At 43.4% G+C, this 18,073-nt stretch overlaps 1 protein-coding gene across 1 annotated transcript in view; it reads right to left on the reverse strand.

Annotated features, from left to right (window-relative positions):
* The window catches only part of METTL24 (methyltransferase like 24), a 28,343-nt gene extending 11,398 nt beyond the window's left edge, over positions 1 to 16,945 (reverse strand). The window contains exons 1-2 of the mRNA XM_026844412.1: positions 16,801 to 16,945; positions 15,019 to 15,247 (exon numbers count right to left, since the gene is read on the reverse strand). Of these exons, the coding sequence (XP_026700213.1) occupies positions 15,019 to 15,247; positions 16,801 to 16,928 (357 nt within the window). The 5' untranslated portion in view covers positions 16,929 to 16,945. The remainder of the gene's footprint in view (positions 1 to 15,018; positions 15,248 to 16,800) is intronic.
* Between the last annotated feature and the right edge of the window lie 1,128 nt (positions 16,946 to 18,073).

The following is an 18,073-nucleotide window of genomic DNA, read 5'->3' on the forward strand; positions in this document are numbered from 1 at the left end:
TCTAATAAAAAAGCGCCCTATTCCAGATTTAGATCATCACTTAATTTTGTAGTAAGATATTCAGCAACACAACTTCTCACAGCCCAATACAAACATGAGTTGACTTTGCTTGGAGATTAGCTGGGGGAAGAGAGTTATACGCTTTAATAAAAAAAGAGCATTTCATCACAATTTCACACCTGGTAGAAAATGATGACTGCAGTAGTGGTCACAAGCTGCAGAGCTCAAGGGCTTGCGTTTCCCAGAGCCAAATAGGGGACACTCCTCGCTGTGAGAGCGGGGTTTGCCTGTGCCACTTCCACCTGAGCTGCTGCTTCTGCCCATCTGCTCACACTCAATATGAGTTTGAAATGAAAAATACTTCATTAAGAGTCAAGAACAGTAAAAAAACCCAACCAAAAATCCCCGATTCTCTCTGGCAGCCTACCCTAACAGTCACAGCAGTGTCAGAAAAGGCAGGTGAAGGTACAGGAGAGAAACTCTGGCAGGTGATGTAAAAGCCTTGCCAAGGCGACCACTTTCCTAAGCTGTGTCAGCCCAGGACACCTTGCTGGTGTCAGGCCACGCACCAACCACACAGACTGGGGTGCTGGCTTGCAGACCCCTCTGCCCAGGGGCACAGGGCAGTGACTGTGCTGTGAGCACCTCTCCTGTACAACCAGAGCTCTGCTTCAAACAGGCCATAGCCAGAAACCACAGGGCCATGGCAAGGGGTGGCCACATCTACGGGAATTCCTTTGCACTCTGAATGGCTGACTGCTGAGCTGCAGAGCACTCACAACCACATCAGCCCTCCTCAGGGGCTGTGCTCCAGCACTATGGATGGTCATGGGATGGCAAGAAGTGGTAGGTGTTAAAATGCTTGCTGTTTCTGGTCTCCATCTGTAAAATGAGGGTACTAACCATTGAACACCCTCTGTAGGGTACAAGGGTTGTGCCCATGAAGGGCTGTGAGACTTTTGTGGGACAGCTGTATAAAAACTGAAAACAAAGCACTGTGTTTTCAGAGCAGGACTTGAATGAGGTCCACAGTCACAGACCTAATAATGACAAGTCAAGCTACTGCTTGTCTGCTCATTAAGGCTGCATTGTGCCTCCTCCACAGAGAGAAGCAGGGGGCCAGTGGAAAATGACCAAGGGATTATGAAATTAAAGCCTGTATTGTGGCCCGTCCACACAGGGAGCAGAGAGGAAGGTTGCACAGACAACCTTAGCTCTGGAATTTCCCAACTTGACTCTGCAACAAAGAGCCTGTCAGTCTGTCCATCTGTGGGTTAGGGAAACAGTTTAACATGGTGCTCCTTTGGGTTCAAGGGGAGGCTGAATGTAAATGATGCTGCTCGTGACATTTCAGCTAAGAACTACTTCATGGTTGAGCTCACTTGTTTTCCTTCATACATTTAAATAGATTACTCATTTTTCAGATACCAACTCGCAGCTCTACCTGTAATGCAATTTCGTAGGTGGTTGATTCCACATGGGTGCAACTGCCACAGGACCGAGCGGCTGCACTTCAGAAACCACAGGTTTTTATCTTTGGGAGACTACTGTAACTTTGAAAGGAGACAAATTATGCAGAAATATTGGGGGGAGGGGTGTAGGGGGAAGAAATGTTTCTATGTGTTTGCTTTTGTTCTCCCATGATCTTGCTTTATGGCAACCTTAGGATATCTTTTTCCCATGGTAATATTTCCAGTCATTATCCAGGTTTGTTTAACTGCTGCCGAGGCTGCTCAGCAGGCACTCTGCACACTCTGTGCTGTATCTGCAAAATTGATCCGAAAAGTGGCTGCTAACCAATGTTTCAGTAGGATAATGAGTTACCACAATAACTGCTTAAGCACATACTGAAATGACCAGGAAATAAACAAAAGGCTTGTGGGGATGTGCTGCATACACAAACCAGAAGCTCTTTGTTGCCTTTAGTGTGCTGCACTGCTCAGAGACCTGGAAGGAGGAAGGTGCCTGTCTCTACTCACCAATTTTTGTGACTGCCTTCCAGGCAAGGCATCCATCTCAGCCCAGAGTCTCCATTTTATGCCATGGATAGGGTAAAATAAATGGTAGAACAGCTTTGCTGTCAGAATATCTAAGCGAATAACAAACGTCCTGCTAACACCAAACACAAGTTTTATGATGATTAGACCGCTGGGGAGATATATTTACCATCAGTGATAAGCAGCGCACCACTGATAAGAAATGCACTACCTTCCAGATGCCTGATTCAAAGTGCCAGTGAAAGGATTAGTGGACAAATCTATAAATTCATAGCTCTAATTCACCTGAGAGGACAGTTGGAGTCTGCTGCTGGGAGTAAGTCCTGGTGGGCCAAGATCTAAAGTGCCTGAAGGTAAAGGATGGCAGACGATTGCCGATTGCCTGCCAGTTTCAAGCACTCGTAGACTAAGGCAAGGCTCCTTCTATCTTCCACAAATCCTCTTATCTTCCACAAACTAACTAGGTTATCACAAAAAAAAGTAGAAAACGTGAATTTTTCAATGTTTTCTCAGTTTAGTTCCCTTGAAAAAGCACTGCAGCATTGTACCAGTTACACTTGGGGAAAAAAGCAAGCCTTTCCTCATGCACAACCAAGCATATAAAGCAGGTGAAAAAGAATGTGTTTTAGTTAGTGAAGGTTAACACATACTTTATGAAGGCTCATTTCTTCTTTTTAGGGTAATGACTTGTTACAACCGGGCATCGTTTCCTAAAGCAGAGATCAGCGGCTCTGTTTGCCTTGATCGTTTTTGAAATACCAGGGTTAACAGGGATTTCAGGCTCTGCGCTGCCCCATGGGCACCATTTAAAGCTCCCTGCGGAGAAAAGTCAATTGAGAGTGAGTAGCTGGAGGAAGCAATTTAGCTGTATTACTTCCAGCACGAACTCAGCATGTAGAAAGCAGCAGCCAGGAAAGGCAAAAACAGCAGACGTGGTACAGGTCAGGGAAGGTGGATCCCTCCCTTTCTGTCGGAGCAGCTCCGTGGCGTAAACTGGGAGCAGGGAGAGGAGAGCTGGTTATGGCTTTCAAGCAGAGGGGCAGAGCTCAGAACCACCCTGTCCTCCTGAACCACAGTCCTGCACTCAGGATTTGAGGCTGTGAGAAATAATCCTCTGCTCCAGCTCGCTGATCCCGAGTTACCATTCTGACATACAGCAAGATGAACTCTGCTTGCTTATGCATCAGGTTTTCCCCTCTCTACCTAATTCTCTATTTTCAGCAGACAAAACTCTAGAAAAAGCTGTTTAATTCATATTTTGATAGCACATGATTTTGCAGGTAAAAACCAGGTTCTTGAGTGTGGCTTTTTTAAACATAGATTCACTCTTTTCCCATCTGCAACCTTTCAGCATGATACTTTCCTCACTTTCCTTTCAAAACGCATCCACAGCTCCTCCTCACCAGCAGGCGATGACTCGGCCGTTAAATCCCTTTCATTCCCTTTTATTCCAAGCCGAGGCTGTAATTGATGGCAGACCGGATACCACATAGCCTAATAGCAAATCACGCTCCCAGCAGCGTGAGACTGCTTCTGCCCACGTTCCCTGTGATGGGTGGGACGGACGTGGAACCATCCCGGCTCTCTGAGCCGTCCAGCAGGGAGACTGGGACTGCCGTGGGCATGGTCTGAGCAACTAGATACTGAAACCAGGAGAAAAGTCCATCATTACAGGTCAGTGGTGTAGAGCTCCAAACAGCAACACTTCTGCAAATTACCTCCCTTTCTGCTCACACTTACACCCCCCTCTGTGATGGTCTCTACAGCCAACTTCAAAACAACTCTGGGACAAATGTGTTATTTGAGATTATTCACCCCCAAAGTGACAGATTGGGCACAACTTCAATTATCTGCTGAAGACATCAAAGCCACAAAGCTGCTTTGTGCAGTTGGGTGATTACATGGTCTTTGGTCTTTTTTTTTTTTTTACAGTAAAGGGCAACTGTCCAGCTGAAGTCACTCATACAATATACAAATCACCGAAACTGAAAGCCAGCAGTGAGTGCAGATGAACTTCGTTCCTCTGCTCTCAACGCTGATCCTCCACAGCCTTGCAAGTGACAGAGAAATCTTTTTTCCTCCTGGTTTCAGTGATGTGCTTCCATGAAAGCATTACACAGCAGGGGCACAATACTAAGTCATTTTATGTTTACCATTTAAGCTGCAGAAAATGTTTCAAAATAACATTAAGAAAACTTATTTAACTTTCTCTGATGGCCAACCCTCAGTATAGCAACAGCCTGCCAGAAGCAGCAATGACCCCAGACAGACAAACGTACCCACCTGGAAAGCCCACCCAGTGCATGCAGGAGGCATCAATCTCAGCTGAGTGCTCAGGAGCCCTAAGAGCACTTCACCCTTGCTGTCCCTTGGGGCACTGCTCCCAGCAAGGACCCACACGGGCACCCCAAATTACTCCCTCCCGCAGCTACAGAGCCCAGGTGTGGGGGTGACCAGGCGCTTTTATTCCCCACTTCTTCCTTTGGTCTGTGATGCCGAGATGTTTCCCACATACTCTCTCCATCTGGAAGCAATTTTTCTCCTAAGACTTATTACAGAAAGACACACACTCCCTTCTCCAGTCCAGCCCAGTTAAGCAATGCCACTTACTCCAATGGACAGGCAGAGAAGAGGTCTTTTAGCTGACAGGAGTTGTTTTTTTTTTTCAATACCACCTTATCAGAGGACAAAATAGTTTCTGGACAAACAACTGCCACCTGGCTTAGATGATCAGCATGACCTGAAATCCTTTCTCCTTGGCTGCATTAGGTCAGGAGGCTGCAGGGTTTCACCTGTGGCCTTCCTGTCATCACAGACATCTTTCTTGGCCATGGGATTAGTTTTTGGCATCTTCCCATCTTAACTCACGCTGGGCACTGGACCAGCCAGAGACAGCAGCTCACTCATTCATCACCTTCTGGTCATAAAGTAATACATGTCCCCAGCCTGAACTGATTTTCAGACAGGTTTGATGGGTTCAGCTAGCATTACATTATAATGACCTTAAAGCTAGAGGTATTGTGCTTAACATCTTGTCTAGCTTGCTACCCAGCAAGACCAAGGTTCCTGAACAGTCACAGGCACGCATCCCTGCTCAAAAACACTGTGCCCCTGCTCCCATTTGCACCATGTTATCTTTTTCAGTTTGCACAGCTCTTCTGTTGTACAGAAAAAAATGAAAACAACAAGAGGTACCTCAATCTGAGGGCTAGACTGTCCAAGTGGGAAAAATCCCACGAGGGAGCTTCAGAACCCCTGATCTTAAATTATTTATCAGCCTGGTCATCAGCAAGAGCTCTACTCATCAAAGCCTGTGCTGCAAACAGACATTTTAACTACTGCATTTATTCCACCAGCAGCTAACAGCCCAGGCTGGAAGCGCAGCCACTCTGTGCACAGCTCTGACTGAGCACAAGAGTTGCTTTGCAAAGAGCACATTCAGCCATCTAATCTCACAGGAGATGTCCTGCTGCCCACTCCCCCCAAAAAGGGGGGAAAATCCTTTCATTTCTGTTCTTTTGATCTTCTCTGCCAGACACTGCTGGATGCCTGTGGGAACGGATGTTTACTCAAAAGAATAAATGCTGTACACTGGGCCCTCAAGTCTGGTCATTAAAGGGGAACAAACATTTGCAGCCTGTTTGTATTGCCCCAGCACCAAACAAGGACAGTGGGACCCAGCTCTGCACTCATATAAAGCCACATTATCCTGGCCTTGCTAGTGGTGAAAGCCAGCAGCAATATGACAAACACATTGCGAGGGGATGAGGGGGCAGTCAGCGCAGGAGGTTTGCATTAGAAGGTAAACAGTTAAACTGTAAAATGGACCCTGAAGGCCTGAGGAGCAAGACCTGTGAGTGCAAAGGACAGAGGGCCTAGGCTACTGTAAAATGGTTGTATATAGCAAACAGCATTTTGGCTGCCAGATCTGCTACTGTTTATTAATACAGTGCCCATGGGAGCCTTAAAAATTTAAGTAATTGAAGAAAGGGCTCAGAGTCCCATCTTCAAAAATGTTCACCACACCTTACAGAACATCTCTTGTAGGATGTCCAGTATAACCAAGTAGCTCCAGTTACATCTGGTGGAGGACCTGGTTCCCATCTGCACTAGCCAGCGCAATAAAACGCTTTAAGACTACACCCCTTCATGGGTATCTATTTGCTTCACTCCATTTCTGCTCCAAGGTGCCAAACTGCCTCTCCGCTTCACTGTTTGTCTGTCCGCCACTGTTTGCCTGCAAGCATGGCAGGAAGAAAGCTGCATGTTCCTGGAAACATGAGTTAACACCCTGAGCCGCATGACTAGCAGACTTTATCTGGGACTGGCAGTGAGGAGGGGAAAGGAGAATTGCCGTGGCTTTGACCTCTGAATTTCAGATTTTTGAGACCGGAGGGTTACCTTAAACTGCTATCAGATTAAAAAAGAGACCAGAAAGGATCCAGACACTAAGGTGAAAGTATTCAAACAAGAGATGGCCAATTCCAATGACAAGAACTTGTAAACAGTGACAGGAGGAGGGATGAGCTACTAGGGACAAACAAGGGGGAAAAAAATTACTATTTTTCAGAAAGCTCCTAAGTGCTCTAGATAGGGCATTTATCTAAACAACCTGTTAATGTCAATTACTCCTTGGAAATTATGAGAAGGATGGGTAGCAGAGAAATACCAGGATGCTTATGGAAAAGAAGTAGCTCAATTATAAAACCAGTGTCACGTCACAGACCACCACCCTGAGAAGATATTCAGCACCTTGGCTGAATTAAAACCGTACAGATTCACATCACTATGCTTAAGCCAGTGTTAATGGCTTAAGCAGGAGCCAGAAAGGATGAATACAGGTCTGAGGTCATCAGGTGCCCTGCGTGTGGTACCACCGTGTGAAGCTGGGCAGGTTCCCCAGGCTCCTGCTGAACTCCCGCTATCGGTGAGAGGAGGGATCCAGGAGTGACTGGTTTCTTACAGCAGCAGCATACCAATGATGACTCCATGGTGCCTGCAGCAAGTGCTGTGCTCTTCTGAATGCAACTGCTTGACACTGAAATAGTGGTACACTGCTGCTGCTGTCGAAAATAAGGTGGAATGGCATATTAGTGCACTGAACTGTGCTGGGAATTGAACACAGCTTGTGCAGCCCCCTAGTAAAGCTGGGGGAAAGCAGATTTTTAATACCTGATTTTTTTCTGAAGGGTCTGAACAACCACAACAAAGGCAACAAAAAAAGAAAATAAAACCCTAAAAAAATTCCTCCTTCCTTTCTAATTTTTAGCAGAGGATAATATGCTGTGAAAGTGCTTTTTTTCTTTAAAGATGACCTGTATAAATTCCGTTTCATTTTTAATTACAATTCAGGCATTGCACTAGCCCTTTTCCTAGGGGAAGAAAAGGCTATAGATCCCACCACATTCAGCCAATGGTATCATTAAAGAAATCTTCGCTCCATGCCTGACAATTGCATACTAAACAGCACCTTCAGGTTGCTCCCTAGAAACCACTGTTCTTAACAGCATCCCAAGAACTGCTCCTGGTGGAGAGAATTTAAATGAGGCAAAATAAGATGTAAGGGACCAAGAGAAAACCCTGTAAAGGAATGTGTGTGAGGCATTCCTTGCATACAACACAGAAAGTGGGAGAGGTAGTGAGCATTAAATCACTGTCTAAAGATCTTCGCTTCCTGAAACATGAGGTTGTCAAGCCCATTTCTCCTTGCAGCAAAACTCTTCAATCTAATTACAATTAAAATACTTTATGCAGCAGCAGACTCAGCTAACTAAGCGAATGCAGAACAATTACCACCTTGATTTCATTACTGCTAAAATTAAAAAATACATACATAAAGAAATACTGTGTGGTGGAAGCTTGTAGATAACTCAGGGACAACCATGTCAAGGTTACAGATGGCAGCATTTCCAATTACAGCTGGAAACATCTGTACCAGTTTGCCCCTTTTTAGCAAAGAAAGTAAAATTCGCCAACTCACTAACACACCCCCAAACAAAAGGTTTTACACACACAACAACAGTTAGTGCTCAAACTGCATCTCTGTTGTAAGTCCAAGGAAATCGGTCACATTACACAGAGACTGAATTTGGCCCAGCATGTACAAACATAATCTCAAAGGGACTGAATGCATGTGTTACAGGCAATGTCTTGCAAGAACTCATAAATCAAATTACAGAGCTAGAGGCAGATGCTTATTGTAGAGTAACATCTCTCCAGCACTCTGAGCTTTTGCTCTAATGGGATGACTTAAAAAAATAATAAATTACATTTTCTGGCAGGCTTGTCCAATGTTATTATCTCCAGCACTCTCCCTTTCAGCACAACTAGCACGGAAATCAGGCGTGTGAGACAGATTTGCAGAACTTTGAAGTCCTGATCTCAGGACTTGTCAGACAGATGCTGAGCACAGACAGCATCTTGGACAGAGTGATGCTGAGCACAGAGCCGAGTTTGTGGGCAAGTCACTCGAGATGGGACACACGTCACCCAGCCTTAGACATCTAAACCCAACCAGCTATAAAGCTCCCTTTATAGACCACAGAGAATCGGAATTTCTGAGGAGCAATCTGAGATGTGCAGGTCACATCATCCAGCCTGTTTTAAATATCTTCCCTGGAATGAGATGAACTGCACCTTAATGGTGTCCCTTGAGTTTATGAGGACCTCAAGAGCTACCTCAGTTAATGGAGATGAGTTCCATGATCCTCTTGGAGCATGATCCTGGCAGGCCATTTATTTAAACTTTAAGTTCTTACAGCTATGGTATTACACCTGCCTTGGTGCCAAAGGGTCCAAGTGCTAACATAGGACTTTGCTGTGCAGAGTTACCCCTACTACAAATAGGCCAGGTCCAGCCTATTTGATTTACTTACACTTTAAAAAATTCAGTGCTCTGGGACAAAACTCTTTCTACTGTGCCATGCACAAACTAATGTAACAAAGAGACAGTCTGATGTGTCCACATAAAAGCAAACAAGATGACAAGCTGTAGCAGCGCAGACATTTCCAGGGGAGGAAGGGGAATGAGGTGGTCACAGCTCAAGCCTTAGCTGAGACCTCAGTGGGATTTCTGAATAGAACTGATCACTGGTGCTACAGCTGCATGAAGGGTAGTGAAACCCTAGTAAGATGTTATGGGAAATACAGGATCTCTCATGTCAGAGGAGACTTAGAGAAGCCAGTATGATAACCCTACCAAAGCAAAGGCTGTTCTTCACAAATATATCTGGATGGTAAATAACAGCTGCAGAAAAGGGGCCACTTAAGCCTAAAGAGCATTGATTGCACAAGAAAAAGCTTGGATGTGGAAATAATGAGGCTAAAATCAGATGAAGGGTGGGTTTTTTCCTTCTAGAATTGAGATTTTGGAAAAGCTCCAAATAAGCATAATAAAGCAAAGAAAATTTAAGCCTTTTCAAGACAGAACACCAAACATTTACTTAAGGATTTGTATGATGCAGTGATTCAAAAGATCTGGTCTCATTTGGTGTTTCTGATGCTACGACAAACATAGTAGAGTGCAGATCTAAACCCGTCCCTTTTGCTCCAGCAAGGTGAAGGGGGCAGCTCCCCACCTGCACCAGCAACAAGGACTCACTGCTCTGCAAGAGCTCCCAGGCTTCTGAGCTCCTGGCTTCTTATCCCAAGCTCAGGCTTCCACATCAGTACATAGATCAGTCTGCAGGCACTCATCAACCAGTACTGAGGACCTTCTGTCAGTTAAGATGGCAGTTGAGCTGAGTTTATAAACACGGGTTGCATCCACTTGTTAAACGTGGGCACAGCAGCCCCTTAGTGAATGTAACTCACACTAACTAACCCACAAGCTCCCTGTACAATACCTAAATCTACCCTTGCAAGAGATAATCAAAGATAAATTATTTTGTCTAGGCAGGGTCAAAAATTAAAAGACTATTCTGTCCCCTGCAGTCCTGAGGCATGGGTAGTAAAGAGTAATTGCATGGATTGGGTTGCTTCAAAACTTGAACATGGGCTTTTCCCAACCTGGAAAGTTTATTTTTTGGTTTGCTAATCAAATCTCCATGCACAACTAAGCTGCTATACAGTTTTTCCAGGGCTTTTATTTTATATTTATTTGTGTACTCACAACAGAGCCAATTTTAAACCAAAATGGTAAATTGATTTTCTTTAATCTTTGCTCTTTCACACTAATTTCACAAAACTGAAAGTGCAGCACAAAATAAGACTCTATAGTGTCTGATTTAGGAGAGGAGCAAGTGATAAATTACTTGCCTAGGAGGACATGAGGTTATTAATCAAAATGGCTTCAGGGTGTAGTGTTTTGAAGTCATGTCAAGTATTAAATAACAGATGAAAGGGAGGAGGTTTTTCCTACTGAAACTCTAAATCTAAGGCCTGTGCAATAAAATGAAGCAGACAGCTGTTAGTCGAGTTGTCACAGAAAAAAAAAAAAAATCTTCATGGAAGAGCCAGTGTAAATTAAAGCCTTCAAATCAAAATCAGGACTTAGATTGCTTTGCATTTCTTTTCATAATAAACAATGACACAGTTTGGTCTCTTACACAATTTATCGAAGATGACTTGAATGACAAAAGTTGAATCTAACTCTGCTGTCCCCTGAGAATTACACCTAAGAGCACTTCCTGATTAAATGGAAGGTCTTACTTTGCATCCCCCGGTTCTCCTTTTCAGCTTATTTCATTTTCCAACAAACCATCTCATCTACTGCTGAGCTATACTGCCAAGGAATGCAAATTCATAGCGCTTACTGATGACATCACATGAGATTTGTCCTACGGAACTCCAGCAAGAGGAAAACTACTACTGAAGTAAGAGTTTGCATGTGTGAACGTTCATGGTTTACTCATGCATGCCCATTCAGGACAGAATGAACTTTTGCTTGCTTCTGCTGCACAAGGCTTTTCTCTCAAGTGTTATAAATTTTGCTTTATAGCATACATGATACATGTGGTAGCTTGAATTTCTGGTTAAGGGTTAGGACTTTTTGTCAAGGGGATAATGTTGTAGTGGTAGGAGGGAGCTTGCATTTCAACATGGTCTTCCCCTTATAGTTTTATTGCATACTAAAATCTGGGCTACATGGAACATAGCAATCTTCTGAAGAGGACACTGATATCATACACAACACAAATCTAGGTGAATTCAGGCAGCTGAATTGGCCCCCTTGTAACAAATTCAGACTGATCCCCTTGCAAGACCATGAAATCAGCTGTGACTAGTCTAGAAGAACCCTGGGATATATATTTGACACGACCTCCCGCAGTAGTCTTGTATTCAAGTCAGGATGTTACAGTATGGATGAACAGACAACCTCATAATTAAGAAACCAGTTGGATGGTTGGGCTCAGAGGGCAGTAATTAACAGGTTGTATTCTCCCTGAAGGTCAGTTACAAGTAGAGTGCCGCAGGGTCTATATTGGGATTTGTCCTATTTAATATCTTTGTAAGTTACCTAGAGGAGGTGTTAGATGACACCAAACTGGTGGGACCAGTCAATACTCACACACATGGGCAAAGTCGCCATCCAGAGGGACCCAGGCAGGCTGGAGGGATGGGCCAACGGGAACCTCATGAAATTCAACAAGGATAAATGCCAAGACCTGCACCTGAGAAGGATGGACCCCCTGCAATGATAAAAGCTGGGGAATTCCTGTCTGGCTGGGAAGCATTTCTGCAGAAAGGCCCCGGGGGTCATGGTGCAAAGAAAGCCAACAGCATCCCAGGATGCATTAGCAGGAGCATGGCCTGTAGACCAAGGGATGTGATTATCTCACCACTTGTGAGAGTGCATCTAGATACTACACCCAGTTTTAGTCCCCACAACACAAGATAGACAATGATAAACTGAGGTGAGTTCAGCTGGGAGCCACCAAGATCGTTGGGGACTGGAACACCTGCCCTGCAAGGAGAGGCTAGGGAAACGGGGCTTGTTCAAACTAGGCAGGAGATGGCTTTGTGGGGGGGACTACTATCAGTCTTTAGAGCCTATGAAGAGGTCTTCAAGACAGTGGAGACAAGGTTTTCAGCAGTGAACAGCAGTAGGACAAGAGACAACTGGCATAAAATGAAATCGTGGGGTTTCAGACTGGATATAAGGAGACTTTTCACAAACAGGATAACAGCTGGCCCAGAGAAATGCAGTCTCCATTTTGGAGAAAACTCAGTGGTTTTCAAGACCCTAGTGGATAAAGCCTTGAACAACCTGGTCTGGCTTCACAGCTGGCTTTGCACTGAGCAGGAGATTGAACTATAGGCCTCTCAATATCCCTTCTGACTTGAATTATCCAGCAACTCTGTATGAAGGAAGTTCCCCACCCAGCTATCACTAATCCATGGGGAACACCAGCACTGTCGCATCCTCACCCCGGTAGGTAGTTAGAGAATATGAAGTGAGAGCTTTCACAAAGCTGAACTCCACTGCAATAAGATCTTGTGCATTCAGTGGCTTTCTCACTTTTTTCCACTGTTCATCAGCCATGCGCTAGAGCTTGCACATTCAGCAAAAAACATTGGGGGGAGGGGGAAGATGAGCAAGAACAATTTTTACATCTTTATCCTTTCCTGCGACTGATAAAATACTGCTCTTCTCAGAAGATAGACCAGTAAATTTTCAGTTTAGATTTGTGTACCTGAAAATATGACTCTCATGACATCCTTTGGAGATTATTCCAGGGCTTAAAAGATTTCACACTCTAACAGTTCCCTTAAATACTCAGACTATATGTTTCCTTTCAGTCTCATCCTAATGCAGTAGTCGGTAAATCCCTTAACTCCAAGCTATTTATACTCCCCAGAGAACTGAGGACTGTTATGCCACATAGCCAACTAGAAAGATCAAGTTCCTTTTAATCTTTTCTCAAATCCACTGTAACACCAAAAACGTTTTTGCATTTCTTGCCATAACATCAGGATGGGTTTCCCCTTCTGTGGATGAGGTCCCAGTACTGACTGCAGAATAGTAGGTGTGCTCTCATCCAAGCCAGAGTGTAAATGAGCCCATCCAAGTTCTTTGACTCCCTTGCACACAAAACTCCCAAATTGCATGTTTTCTTTTCAAGGCTACAACAGCAAGAACTCCAGGACGCCTTGTCTACCCTCTTCATCAGCCCAATCCAAAGTCTCTTACGTCAGTGGAAATGGTCTCAATCACTTGGAGGGTCTTGGATCAAGTCCCACATCTTAAAAGAATAAAAGCAAGGAGAAAACGAGGCATTAACTTCAAATGCAGATGCCTGGAATTCCTGCCTTGAAGTGGGAACAGAATGACTTTAAGGGTAGGCAGAAGGATTTTTAAAATTAAAAAGATTGGGACAAAGAGTGTGTTTTAACTTTCTAACTGAAAAAAAGTGCTTTAGAAAATATTCTGTGAAACTGTTTTGAATTAACTTATTTATTCAGTCAAGGAAATATTCCACTCATTCACCAGAAGAATGAAAACCTGAATGTCACAGTATTTACTTTGAAGTTCCCTTCATAAATTGGAGCTTATTGGTGTCTTTATGCAACATACTTCTCAGGCTGCCTTCCAAATCAAAGAAAAACTAAACAGAACAATGTGAGGAGAGTCAGCCCATTCAGGTATTTCAAAAATAGGAAGTAACAAAAGATTGCAGAGTGTGTAACAGCTTTATCCTCACTGATAATGCCATAGTTTTGCACAGGGAAGCTACCCAAAAACTAATAGAGCAAGAAGCTGTATACACCATTCATAATGCACCAGCACACTTAACCAAATCCTATGCCATGTGTACACAGCTAAAGGAAAGCCCGACTGCATGTGCTACATGTGCATTATGTTCCTTGGCTGCCCTCCAGAAGCTGCTTTCATGTCAGATAACTTTTCACTCAGAAAGTTATACACTCAGAATTCATAGCTATACATTTCTCATTCACAGTTCTTACAATCACTCTGTATTAGCACGATAACCTGAGACCTAACTGTTCTCAGCAGGTCTGGTGTATCACAAGATTCATATGCTCTTCCAGATCAGGTCATTAATCATTTGCTCTGTGACTAATTCTTCTAAAATCAATGTAAGGCACATGTCAAAGGAAAGCCATCTCTCCCTCTCCCCAGATGTTTCACTAATGCACAGCCTTGTATAGTTACACTATGACTAAGAAGTAGGAAAAAGCTTCTTATCTTCAGAATGGTCCAATCAGTAGGGCTGAACCAGAAGAAAATACTGAAGAAAAGCAAGTGAACTGAAAAGGACATCTTGCATTTTATAAGAACAAACCAAACAAACACTGCACTGCTTGCTTTGTAAATTTTACAGAAAAGCTCCTCCTTAGCTCAAGCTGCCTATTTCTTAAAAAACAAAGACAAGCAGAACTAGTTGCAGGCAATGAAGTATATTAGCATTTGAATTCATGCTTCTATATCCTCTGAAGGAAAAACTCTCTTAAAAGTTACCTAAGGAACTTTCTCAAATGTATTCTGTCAGCAGTTGAGACCTGAAGATTTTTTATGTCTTTATAGTTCCTTAAAAACAAACTGGGAAATGTTTAAAAAAGCACACAGATTGCTGCCAATTTCAAAACAGGATGTTTTTGTTGATGACTGTAATTAGGACCAGTGACCTTGAAAATGTAAACAACCCATCCATTACCTCTTCTCTTCCAATTATTCTTGCAAATATTTTTTTTTCTTTATAAACTTGGCTGTATGAGTAGTTCAGCATTCATATTCAGACAAAGACCAGAACTTCCACAGGACTGAAAGTACTAGCACCCAATGTCACCAGCTAGCTGAAAGGAGAAAGAGGGGAGGAGGAAGAAAGTATTCAGTATATGGCCAGTGATTTAAAAATCAAGATGACTTATCAGCACCCAGAAAAAGCAAGAAAGAAAAGGCACCCCTACAAGAAATACATTACAAGTATTGCTGAAGAAAGACCCATTGTCAAGAGATAACCTTGAAAAATGTCTGAACTCCTGAGATAGCAAGGAGGAACTTCCGCAGCTTTCCCAACACCTAATCCTGCAGTCAGAAACCTGACTCCAATGTCCTTACCTTCTGATGTCCAAATTCATTCAATATTGTGCCCAGCTTCTTCGTGTTGCTGTGAAGTTTATGAGCAGCAATGGCTGGATTGGGATCCCTCCAGTCAATGGACAGGCGATGATACCAGAGGTGCCGACCCTCCTGGATGTGTGCTGACTTGATGCTGGGATCAAAGCGATGCACCTCACATCCACTGTTGGCCATGCTGATCTCAAACTGGTTGTCATCGTTGCCTAGCCTACAAAACAAAAAAGATGTAAGTATTAGTGCTGCAAAAAGAACTGGATGTTCTGAGGATTCATAGTAAAAGAAGGTAGAATCCAACCTATTTGGAGGAGCTGCTATGCTCCTTCTTGGGATATATCTACAGTGCTGAGCACAATCTAACCTTAATTCTGACGAGTTAACCAGAAATAAAGCTAAGGGTCCACAATAATACCTGCTGAGTATTTGGAATAGTAGCTAGATACGTCACATTCATAACTGACCTTAAGAAACTTTTAATGACATTTTTCATTTGTAGATTGAAACTACTGGAGTGAATTGGATTAACTAACCTCACCCGAAAATTCAAGCTCAATGCAATATACTGCATACGATTAGAATGAAGGGCTCCTTTCAAGGTGAGAACTAAACAACTTTCAGACAAGCTGATAACCTTTACAAAGAGCTTTTTCTTAAATCAGAAGTTGACATAATTAATTTACTTTCTTATAAAATGCTAGAACCTTTGCGCTGTCATTATTCCTCTATTCATATTTTATGTATGTATTCCTCTGTTTTCAATTTGCTTTTTCTTTACAAGATCACAATACTTTCCTTAGTCTCCACAGCAGAAAATTCCAGTAACCAAGCCGTAAGCAGAAGAGCAAATACACTTAAAATTTATACAATACTGTTTTGTAAAAATCAGGCACATTTCCCACTATATCTACAATCTGGTGTTACAAAAACGAGCCACAATGCCCACCAATAGGGACAAGATAGAAGAACCAAATGACTCTCTTTCTCTGTGCCCAGGAAGAAAGCAAAATTAAAAATAACCCCTTCACAACAATGGCCAGAGTTTTTACACAGACTTAAGAGAAAGATTGCTGATTTGGCAAAGACCCCAAAGAAGAAGAAAAATTAATAGGTCCATTGTACAACAGTGTTGTCTCGGTCCCTGTTTCTGCAAGAAGATTTATTTTACAAGGCTGTGCCATTTTTCCGACATCCTACAGCACACTGGTTCACACAGGATGCAGTGAAACTAAAAAATTCCAGTATTTACCATTGCAATCACATGTCTGGACCACAGGTTTTCCCTACTGCCTAAAATAGGATGTCCTCTTCATTCCTACTCCTCCAAGCCTGTTCCAAACGTGGCTCAACTCATGCACTAAGCCTTGAACTTAATCAAAATTATGCTGTTGGACATACGCACATGTAGCACTGGGAAAAGAATCAAGATTTTTAAATCGGTGCTTCAACCAGTTGTAGTAATTGAGACTATCCACTGTGTACTAACAGCATGGCATTTATCTACCATACACAAACCATTACAGGGCAGTACTCTCAGATGCACTGTCACAGCATCTGCTACACTACACCACAATTATCCTTAGAGATGGCATGAGTCTGAAATAATTCTGGCTATTTGCATTAAGATGTAAAACATTTAAAATCGTGCTATACTATGCTACCACATTAAGTCAGCACTAAGTGTTTTACACAGATGACATACTGGTAAATTAAAATGAATCCAACTTGTGAAACAATGTTTAGAAGAGCATATGTTTTAGAAGTTACCAATGGGGTATGATGCTTGCTGTAATAGTGGCTAAGCACAGGGTAACGATAGGTCTCCTCAACCATCTTCTCCTTCTGGCATCCTGGAAAAGTAGGAGGAGATAGGGCTTGCAAAGACAGCCCAGCATGCTTTTAAGAACAAGTCTTTCACAGGATCCCAGCCTGTACAGCCATATAGGAGGAAAAGAGAGGAGTTTTCATTTAATACGTTCAACATACATTAGGAAAAAAGTTCAGAAGTTAACCAAGTGAATTGACATATTTGTTTGCATGTGGCTTTCTACAGAAGGGACACTGATGAACAAAGACCAGTGTAATCCCTTAGGAATGAGAAGTTGGCTAAAAATGAACATGTGAATTGTTGGGGACGGTTACAGCATTAGAGTGATGAGCCTACCAGCGCCTGACAGACACATGTGTCCGTGACACACTTCTAACAGCACCAGCTGGTACAATTCAAAGGGCCAGATGCTTTTGATGTAGACAAACCTCAGGCTGCCTTCAAACAGACTGCTACTCACGTGTACTGCAAAGGGAGGTTCACAGTGGTGCAAAACAAAAAAAACCCATATAGATGAGGGTGAAGAAGGTGCTGATGTATTTTCTGGCACTCTAGCTAACAGCTCAAGTTTATGCCTGAAGAGAGATCTAGCCAACAGCAAATATTGAGGAAAGAAAATAAGTCATCTCCAAAAGAAGTGGTTTGAAAAATTCCTGGCTCACATGTGATCATGGTAAGGGAAAGTGCAGCATGAAAAAAGGTAAACAAATGAGGCCTCCTAAGAAAGATTTTGTGTTACTTAAAAAGGGACCATGTGTGGAGGTCACAGAAGACTAGAGAAGCCCTTCCCCACCATCAGGAGAGAGCAACTGCTGCTTCCAGCAGCAAAATAAAAAACGCTGAAGACACTGACCCATTTTTACTGTAAAGAGAGCTTGTTTACAGAGTGGGCAGTTGCATGCCATCCCCTGCAGTGTAGGTGGTGGTGGGCTTTCAAAGCAGCCGAAGCAGCACCTGTGGGACCAGCTCCCCTAGCCTGTGTGTGAGTGGGAAGGATGGGCTCGCTGGCACTGCATCCCGCCAGCGGCAGGGCAGGGACGCTGACCCAGGGCAGAGCATAGCACAGCAGGGAGCAGTGTCCCTTGGCTGTCCCCAGCTCCCAGGGTTCACAGAGGGTCACAGTACAGAGAGCCTCGCACTCAGAATAAACACTGGTCTGCAGCTTGTACCGAACAGAGCATTGCACACACCACACACCCCCATCCCCCCCCC

Source organism: Athene cunicularia, assembly GCF_003259725.1.
Source record: "Athene cunicularia isolate RWA chromosome 3 unlocalized genomic scaffold, athCun1 chr3_part1, whole genome shotgun sequence".
In the NCBI taxonomy this organism is placed as follows: domain Eukaryota; kingdom Metazoa; phylum Chordata; class Aves; order Strigiformes; family Strigidae; genus Athene; species Athene cunicularia.